The sequence below is a fragment of the Diadema antillarum genome, unplaced genomic scaffold (assembly GCF_040938485.1).
Source record: "Diadema antillarum isolate AM-2024a unplaced genomic scaffold, OU_Dant_1.0 seq00000723_RagTag, whole genome shotgun sequence".
Taxonomy (NCBI): domain Eukaryota; kingdom Metazoa; phylum Echinodermata; class Echinoidea; order Diadematoida; family Diadematidae; genus Diadema; species Diadema antillarum.
In genome coordinates, this window is record NW_027271626.1 from 167,903 (window position 1) to 178,458 (window position 10,556).

Below are 10,556 nucleotides of genomic sequence, written 5' to 3' on the forward strand. Positions count from 1 at the left end.
TTTATAAACCTTCAGAATGACGAACCTCATTTCATTTTCAGATCAACGAACCTTCGGAAAATGAACAATATATTATTTTGATCTAGATTATGAACTTTCGGAATGATGATTCTGCGGAAATGCGAACCTTCACATAAACAAACCATCGGAATCCCGGGAATGGCGAAACTTCGGAATAAGGAGTCTTCGGAGTAACGTACTTTAGTAAGAAAAGAACCTTTGGAATAGCGAACTGTAACCAAATCCTACACCGTCATTTTCTACACATGTGTGACAACACAAACAACTTTATGCTCTTTTTAAAATGTAATATTTAAACGAAATTAAAAAGGTATTCTCCCATTTCACATAGCTTTCCAGCGTATGATGAGGATTCAACAAACAAAATTTTTTTATGCGTGGTTTCCTTCTTTTCGTTATACATTGCATATTATATTTGTTCGGTTACAACGAAATTTCGTTAAAACGAAAAAAAAAAAAACTGCCGGTCCTGAGCATTTCGTTTTAACGGGAGTGCACTGCACATGAACACACACGAGATAAATCCCTTGTAATGAGAGAAAGAGGAAAGGTGAGTTATGAATGACAGGAATAGACTACCTTCACAGTGGACAGAGAAAAGCGAGAGGGAAGAGGAAGATGATGGGTCAAAACCAGGGCACGTGAGGCATGAGATATAAGCTCCTCAAAATAAAGAAGTGTTACATGGAGTTGTGGTAAACGATAGACAATTGTGGTTAAAAAATATTGCAAAAAGTTTAACTCATTCTGAAGTGTAACATTTCTTCAAAATGTCTTTAGTTCAATGGTAAAGGCATTCAAACTTAAAACTTCTTTTATACTATACTATCAAGAGAAATCCGAAATTTCGGAACAGTAAAAGAAAATACAGATTTAGCGAAAATAGTTTGGTTAAAGGCATTGACATTTACTGGATTACCGGGTAGGATATGAAGGGACAGCTTCGTTTTTTATTAACATAGAGTCAAAATACAGAGGGAGAAATTAAGCTTTTACATAAATTGTCCTAAGTGCAAACGATACAAATCGTAAATCTTTAAGATGTTGTTTTCATAAAATGATGTATCAGTATGGCATCTCCGTGATTCCTGGCAAATAATACAAAGAACTTCGTTTCCTGTAGTAATGATATTCTTTTTATTAAAGGTAAGATGGGGGGGGGGGGAGGCAATGACCCGGGAGGTAGTTACCCAGGGGGTAATTGGCGTGGTGCACTGTCCTGGGGTAATTTTCGTCTTGATAGTTATAGGGGAGGGGGAGTTGTAGGCTTGCTTATCCGGGGTAATCATCCTCGGGAAGTTATCGGAGGGTGTAGTTATCGGGTGGAAGTTATCTGGGGTCTAGTTATCGGAGGAGGGGGTAATTAACCTGGGGATAATTATCCTGGTGGTAATTATCGGGGGGGGGGTAGTTATCCGGAGGGTAATTATCCGGGGGGGGGGGGGGTGATTATCCGGGGGGTAATTATCCGGGGGGTAATTATCCGAGGGGTAATTATCCGGGGGGTAGTTATCCGGGGGGTAGTTATCCGGGGGGTAGTTACCCAGGGGGTAGTTCTCCGGGGGGTAGTTCTCCGGGGGGTAGTTACCCAGGGGGTAGTTCTCCGGGGGGTAGTTACCCAGGGGGTAGTTCTCCGGGGGGTAGTTATCCAGGGGGTAGTTCTCCGGGGGGTAGTTATCCAGGGGGTAGTTATCCGGGTGGTAGTTATCCAGGGGGTAGTTATCCGAGGGGGTAGTTATCCAGGGGTAGTTATCCGAGGGGTAGTTATCCAGGGGGTAGTTTTCCTAAGGGGGAATTGCCCTGGGGGGTGATTGCCCTTGGAGGGTAGTTGTCCGGGGGGTAGATGTCCTAGGGGGTAATTACCCTGGAGGGTAATTGCCCTTGGAGGGTAGTTGTCCGGGGGGTAGTTGCCCTAGGGGGGAATTGTCCTGGGGGGTAATTATCCGGGTGGTAGTTATCCGGAGGGTGGTTTTCCAGGGGGTACTGTTCCTAGAACCCATCAATAAAAATACTTTGAGGAAGGGTGGGTTGGGATTGCAACGTATGAAAGTGTATAAAACATGTCTTATCAATATTCAATGAAAGCTTATTACTTCTAAACCACTTCGAGATGTTGCTTAATTCCGTATTTAATGTGTCAACCAGTGTTACAATGTCCTTGTGGGAATAAAAAACATTGGTGTCGTCTGCAAATAAGATGAAATTTAAACGAGGAGAGGGGTTGATAATATCATTGATATAAATCAAAAAGAGTAGGGGCCCAAGGATAGATCCCTGAGGGACACCGCATGACACGTTAGAATATGTTGAGTGAGTGGATTTAAATACATGTTGTTTTCGATGACTTAGATAACTTCTGAACCACGACAGAGTAATCCATCTCACACCATAGTTATGTAATTTTTCAAGTAAAATATCATGATCAATAGTGTCAAACGCTTTACTAAGGTCCATAAAAACTCCAATTATGTGCTCCTTTTTAGAAAGCGCATCAATAATATTATCAACAGATTTAATTATAGCATAATCGGTAGAAAATCCTTTCCGAAAACCAAACTGATTCGCATTTAATATTTCATTTTCAATCATGAACGAGTGGAGACGCTTGTAAACTACTTTTTCTAAAATTTTCGATATTGCAGGTAACAATGAAATGGGTCTATAATTTTTCACCATTAAGGGATCTTCTCTTTTATGAATGGGGATAACTTTGGCCGTTTTGAAGGAGTCTGGATAATTTCCGTTGAGTAGGGATAGATTGAATATATGGATGAGAGGGGCTGCTAGGGGGTAAATTATTTTTTTCAACAAATTCACACTTAAATTATCAGACCCACAGGATTTACTACATTTCAAAAATCGAACAGTATCAATAATTTCCGATTCATTAATTGGAGTAAAAAACAAAGAATTTTGATTACTTTCGAATAAATAATCTTTATAATTCTTTGTATCATTTGTAGGAATAGATGCTGCTAAAGAAGGACCAACATTAACAAAAAAAATTGTTAAAAACATTTGCAATTTGGTCAGGATTGGTAATAACATTATCGTTATGAGTAATGCTGTCAGGACATTCCGTAGGTTTCTTTTTGAGTATTTCATTAACAGTCCGCCAAAGAGCACTTTTATCATCTGTCACATAGTGACCTAGCACCTTGTCACTCTGTGGTTTTATTATTTTTTTTTAGACCTGCTAGTTCATCTACTAATAGCAATAATAACTACCGTTATCGCTACACAGCCACACTAAAAGTTAATAGGCCCAAACAATCGCAAGACACTCCTTCTCGATAGTGGCATAACGACATTCCCTCGGAAGGAGTTTCCGACTTGCGTAAGCCACTGGGAAGTCTTCGCCATCCCGTTCTTGCATTAGAACAGCACCTAGGCCAGTGTCTGAGGCATCGACCTTCAGCTTGAATACCTTGGTCTCATCGGGTAGGTGCAGAATGGGTGGCTTGATCAAGCTCTTCTTCAATCCGAGGAATGCTTGTTCTTCGCCTTCTCCCCACTTCACCTTCTCGGGACTTCCCTTCTTCGTGAGATTTGTGAGGGGCAATGCCACATCGGCATAGTTGGGTATAAAATCCCGGTAATAGCCGGTAAGGCCTAGGAAGGATCTGACCTGCTTCTTGGTCACCGGTCTTGGGGCCTCGGCAATCTTCTTTGTGAGACGTTCGCTCGTCTGTAGGATCCCCTCACTCACCTCATGGCCAAGGAACTCTATGGACTGAAATCCCAGCGCACACTTGGTTGGTCGAGCTGCCAAGTTGGCCTCCCGCAGTCTACTCAACACGGCTGAGAGTGTGGCCACATGTTCCTCCCACGAGTTTGTGTGCACCAGCACATCGTCAATATAGGTCACCACATTGGGAACACCCAATAGCAGCTTTCTCATCATCTTCGTGAATTGGGCCCCTGCTGTGACAAGTCCAAATGGCATGTATCTGAATTGGAATTGTCCTATCGGTGTCAGAAACGCTGTCTTGGCCTTGTCTGAGTCTCTCAAAGGGAGCTGCCAGTATCCCTTTGATAAGTCCAATTTACTGAAATACTTGCTCTTTGCAAGTGACGCAAACAAGTCTTGCTGCACCGGCATCGGCTCAGGATCGAAAACCGTAACCTTATTAAGGCGCCGAAAATCGATACAGAAACGGTTGGTTCCATCCGGTTTCTTTACCATCACAATCGGATGACCATAGGGAGAGTCAGATGGTTCAATAACACCCAATTTCATCATCATCTCAACCTCCTTCTGGATTTCACCTTGCAACGCTTGGGGTACGCGGTATGGTGGTGACCGCACCGGTTCGTCTGTGGTCAAGTGTATCTTGCACTCTGCAATACTTGACTTCTTTGGTACATCTGTGAACACATCCTGATACTCACACAATAATCGTCTGATCTGCTCTTGTTTCACCTCGTCTAGGGAAACATCCAGCTGTACATCCTCAACGAACTCTCTCTGAATCGGACAAGGCATCTCTGGTATCTCAGTGAACTCGTCATCGTTGTCTTCCATGCCTTCGTCACTCCACAACTCATCTACACCACCATCATGGCACACCTCGAAACAACTTCCAGCAGTTTCTTCCTCTGCTACCCTGCTGAAGTATCGCTTGAGCATGTTTATGTGGAATGTCTTTTTCACGCCATCTACATCCACTACGTAGTCATAGTCATACTTGGCACCGACCACCTCATATGGCCCTTTCCATTTGACCAAGAGCTTGTTTTGCTCCGTCGGCAGTAACACCAAGACTTTGTCTCCGATCTTCAACTTCCGTTTCTTCGCACCTCGATCATAGTAGGTCTTGTATCGCTTTGCCGACTGCTTCAAATTTTCCTGTGCCATCTGCCATGACTCAACAAGTCTCTTTCTCAACTCGATGACATACTCATACTCACTCTTTCTTTCTGGCTCGACAGCATCGTTTGTCAACAGCTCTCTCAAAACCTCCATGGGTCCTCTCACATGCCGACCGTATAGTAATTCAAATGGAGAAAAACCCAGGCTTGAGCTTGGTGCCTCTCGCAAAGCAAACAAAAGGGCAGGAAGATACCTATCCCATTGGCGTGGCTCCTCTGTGCACAACCGCTTCAAAGACGATTTCACCACAGCATTATACCGTTCCACTAGTCCGTTGCACATGGGATGGTATCGGGAACTTGTCAACTGCTTGATTGACAATAACCGGCAGATTTCTTTCATCAAGTCAGAGACAAATTGGGGTCCTAGGTCAGACATAACCTCTTGCGGTATACCCACTCGACTGTACACTGTCACCAGTGCTTCTGCGACATCGACTGTCGTTATTGACTTCAACGGAATCGCTTCCGTATACCTCGTGGCATAATCTACAATTGTCAATATGTAGGTGTGACCACGTTCAGAGGGAGTGAACGGCCCCATCAAATCGATGGCGATACGCTGAAATGGTACCTCGATTGTTGGTAGTCTACCTAACTCCACCTTGGGTACTTTGCCTTTGCTGATGGTCTTCTGACATACATCACATGATCGGCAGAAATTGGCAATGTCTTCATACATGCCCGGCCAAAAGAACTGTGTCTTTACCTTTGACAATGTGTTGTTGATCCCTAAGTGACCGCCAAACAATGACTCATGTGCCAAATGCATGATATCAGCACGATATGCCTTTGGCACCACAACAAGTTTTGGGCCAATCCCCTCTGTCGGGTTTTCCGGATCTCTTTCCTGCCTCAATAGGCACCCCTGATCTACCCGGAACAGATACCTGGAATTATCAGTCACACCAACCTTATCCCACGATGCTCGAAGAGTGGGGTCATCTTTCTGTTTCTGACGAAACTCTGGTGGATCTGCGACTTTGACCGAATCGACCACAACTAACCCCTTCTTGGGTTTTGCACTGCGTGCTTTTTGGGCCCGTGTCTCCACAGCCATGACAGCTGGCACTCCACTGTCATCATTCCTGACTGAACACTCTATCTCGCCCAACACCTGGTCTTCCTTCTGAGATTGGATTTCGACCGCCATCACCTGTGGATCATCTTCTTTCACCTCAGAAAGATTGTCAACCTCTTCCTTGTCAACGCCATCAACCTTGGTATCTACAGTTTGCTCACCATCTCCAATGACGTATCTACCACCATCATCCTCCTGATCAGCATCGTCACTCAATGCTTTGCCCCCTCTGGGCACCCACTTCAAATCTGGATCATTGGGCTCACGTGCACCAGTGACATTCCCAACAATCACTTCACACAAGCAATCCGGCATACACAATGCTTCAATCTCACCTGAAAAATATGGAGAGTCTAACTCTACCTTGGCGACTGGAAATTGCTTGACTGTTCCATCAATCAACCTCACTGTTTGACACTTCCCAGTCAGCTGATGTCTCTCAACCAGTCTGGACTTAACAACACATGTACTGCATCCTGTGTCACGGAGTACTGAAATTGGAACTTCACCAGGATATAACCTGCCTGAAACAACTGGCATACGATTCATCATCGCACTTACTTGTCCGTAAGCCATTCCCAGCTTTTCAACTTTCTGATACCCGTCCAAGGGTACATGATTTCCAACAGGCATGCACGCAGCTGATTGCCCTGTTGCCTGTGGCTGTTTGCCACCCCCGTCATTTGACCTCAAACTACCTATTGAGTTTCCTGGACTGCCAGCTGACGGCGTGCTAGCATCCATGTTTGACCGTGTCATTTCTGATCCTTCAGTTAGCACCTCTGTACCAACCATTGCTTGAGCTGATTTCACACGCACCATGGGACAATCCCTCTTCAAATGTGTAGGACTCCCACACTGATAACAACCCCTCGGGCCATCTCCGCGCCCAGCCCCATACTGGGTCTTCTTACCCTGTGATGGCTGATTCCTTCCCCTCACTTCAAATGGGCGCTGTGGGGGTTTCGGACTGCCTGGTGTGTTTTTCACACCACCTTGTGAGGGCTTTGAACCTCCCCATTTCTGATTCTGATCAGATGTCTTTGATTGCTGTCCAAATGTGTGCACACCATGTGCATTTACATACACATCAGCATTCTTACTGACCGCCTCCATTGAATCACAATCCCTTTCTTTCAAAAATGCCACCACTTCCTTCGAACAATTATTCAAAAATTGTTCCCGTAGGACTAGATCAAACAACTTATCATACTCTTCATCGATCCCTGACAACTCAATCCACTGCACCAGATACCCTCTGAGCCTCGTCGCAAAATGATGTGGCCTTTCTCCTTTCTCTGGCCGTGCAGTCCTAAACTTCCTGCGATACCCTTCTTCAGTCAACTGAAAATGCACCATCAACTCCTGTTTGACTCTTGCATAATCATCTCTATCAGCAGGCTCCATTCTGTTCACCACTTCAAGGGCTTTGCCACTCAGATTAGAAATCAGATATAAGGCCTTGAATTCAGTAGGGATCTTCTGACTGTCAGCAAACAACTCAAACTTGTTGATATAGGCATCGAACCTATCCCGATTCTCGTCAAACTTGCCTATTTTCAAGTGCAAACCACTCAAATCCACATGCGTACTACTACTGGAATTTGTCGATCTCATTTCAGCCATTTTCATTTCATGTTCCCGGACCTTGGCTCTTTCCTCAGCCCGCATTTTCTCTGCAGCCTCATCACAACGAGCATTCACGAAACTATTCAACTCTCCACCGGAGTAACCAAGTTCCCTACCAAGGGTGGCAAAGTCTCTAATTTGTTCTGGAGTTGCCATCGTATCATCCAACAACAGCCAACCAAAAGAACATCAACCAGGAGAAAAATCCACTCCCAATTCACAACAATTCACTGAATACTCCGCTCAGACTTTTAACTGCGAATTTGACACAACCTCAACCAGGTCTACTCTTAACCAGTAGACACCTTAATACATGCATACACTGCATACAATACCATGCTCAACTACATAGCACCTTAAATCAACCACATGATAAAGAAGCCTTTAATTTTCTTTACCAGCCTATGGCTGTGTCTTACACCACCTAACATAGATCTAACGTTAGCAGGTCTCGGTGGGACCTCCAAAATTGTCACATAGTGACCTAACACCTTGTCACTCTGTGGTTTTATTTTTTTTTAGACCTGCTAGTTCATCTACTAATAGCAATAATAACTACCGTTATCGCTACACAGCCACACTAAAACTTAATAGGCCCATGATGTAAACACGATTGAATTCACGTGCACACAAATCAATGTTTGACTGACCGTTTAACACCACTTTGTTTATTTACTCATGTGTAAATTCTACAACAGGGTAATGATGCCTTGTGAAGGAGCTTGGCATTAAGTCTATGCAATCACATAAAAATTATCATTAGTGTGAGCACTCAACTTAGATACTGTAGTCGACGTCTGCATTGGCTATACCAATACACGCAGCCTCTAATACACCACACGTCCAATACAGCACTGCCTGTGTTCGCAAGATGTCCCCACAGAACGTCTCGACATCGTCCGTCCTTCCCCAGCCGGATCCAGATCGTCGACCTCCACTGCTAAACCCTCAGCACAGCACGACGAGCGTCACGATCATTGTCTTTGATGAGAGCTCACCGACCTCCACTGGTAAACCGTTAGCACAACGAGCGTCACGGTCATTGTCCATGATGGGAGCTGACTTGCTTATCGTGGTCGTCCATGCTTCCTCCTTATCCTCTCCCCTCAGCTCTATCTAATTTCCCGCACGTCTACCTTACCAATCTCCCGACTAACAAATGCATAACCTCCCATACCGAATGTACGACACTACAGTACGTCCTATACAGACCACGGCGCACGGAATGTGGTCGCGTGTCAGCTGTTTACCTATGGTCTACTAATTTGCATACGATAAACAAACAACTACGCAAATTTTCAAACCCACCATATCTTGGCTATTATACTTCCATTGATCTAAGCTTACACTGTTCTCTGTAATAATAAAACAAATATCGTGATCTATCAATACATGCTTGGAAACCTAAGGAAATACATGTTTCATCCTGACATCATCCTTATTAGATTCGAGTTTATTCGAAATATATGATTTACGTGAGACTCGAATCAAAGTAGTTAGTTTATTTCTATATGTTTTATACCTTTTCATATTTTCAGGAGTAGGTCTTCTCAAAGATATTTTATAAAGACGGTTTCGAGTGAGAATGGAACGTATAAGACCTTGAGTAATCCAGGGTTGCCGAGCTTTTTTCCTTCCTTTTCTTTTGGGAGTTAAAGGAATGTGCTTATCACAATAATCTAATAGTTTTTGTAAGAAAATTTCATAAGAAGAATTAACATCTTGGAGTTCAAAGACGTCATTCCATTGTTCTTCAAATAAATCTTGATTCAACGAATCAATATTATGTGGCGTTACATTTCTATGCATTTTCAAATATTGTTTGGGTTGGTGACGTATTGGGGTTGTTACAGATTTATCATTTATCATAAAAATTGGTAGGTGATCGGATATATCTGAGTAAATAATGCCGTTCGTACAGGTTTCCGTTCTAACGTTAGACATTATGTTATCTATTAATGTTTTGCTATGTGTGGTGTTATTTATTCTGGTAGGTTTATTGATGTGGGGATGCATTGAATTGGAAAATAATATGTCGTGGAAATGGGTAGGTTGCAATAAATCTATATTGTAATCTCCCATCAAGAAAATGGATTTTCTCTCTTCAAAGATTTCATTAACACAATGGTCCAAGTTATCAAAAAAAGATTGAATGTCATTTTGTGGGGGACGGTAAATAGTACCAACTATAATATTTTTTTCATTTTCATTTAGGATTTCAATAAATAAACTTTCTGCTTCCTGAATACACAAATCAGTTCGAATTTTAAATTCAATTTGATTATTGACGTACATGGCAACCTGTCACGTGAGTGACTTTTTTTTCTCTGCTACTCTGACACCGAAATAATGGAAATTCAAACTGTTCGTATACAGTTATGTTCGAGTTTAATCTTTCAAGTCTTTGTAGCTTTCTCGTTCATAACAATACATTGAGCATAAAAGATAGTATGAAACAAATCACAAATACATAACTTAGGTTATCTTGGATGACCTGAACTGGTGATCCCCTCAGCTTGGCTCAGTCGCCATCAATGCCGGATACACTCGTCGTCGACCTCGGCACAGTCGCTTGACTTGTCTCTCGGAAGCACCCCTTGACTTGGCCACTCAGCTAGACGCTACCCTATCGGCGGTCCTTTCAGCTCCTCGGCCTTCACTAGTCCCTGCTACCACGCAGACTCATGCCTTGACCTGCGATGCCCGAGCTCAAACGACGGCGAGCAGGCAAATGGAGATTGAGCTCCGTTCCAAAGTTCGGATCATAACTGTCCGAGTTCAGTTTTATCGGCAGCTGGAGCTCGCATCTCACCGACGTGGAAAACCCCCAGAAGAACGACTGCTGCCTAAGCGGAGATCTATGCTGGATGTCTGATTAAAGTGTTTCTCCCCGATCCTCTACATTACTCAGCTTTTTATTAGCTTCCCTAACTATAGATGTTCACACTAAAGT

General features: G+C 43.4%; 1 protein-coding gene across 1 annotated transcript; it reads right to left on the minus strand.

Moving 5' to 3' along the window:
- Positions 1-3,277: 3,277 nt before the first annotated feature.
- Positions 3,278-7,759, minus strand: LOC139738128 (uncharacterized). The gene has a single exon (XM_071648789.1). It carries the CDS (start codon positions 7,757-7,759, stop codon positions 3,278-3,280), a length of 4,482 nt encoding a protein of 1,493 aa, XP_071504890.1.
- Positions 7,760-10,556: the final 2,797 nt, after the last annotated feature.

Coding starts and splice junctions, on each gene's coding strand:
- LOC139738128 (XM_071648789.1), bottom strand. CDS start 7,759: ATGGCAACTCCAGAACAAATTAGAGACTTTGCCACCCTTGGTAGGGAA.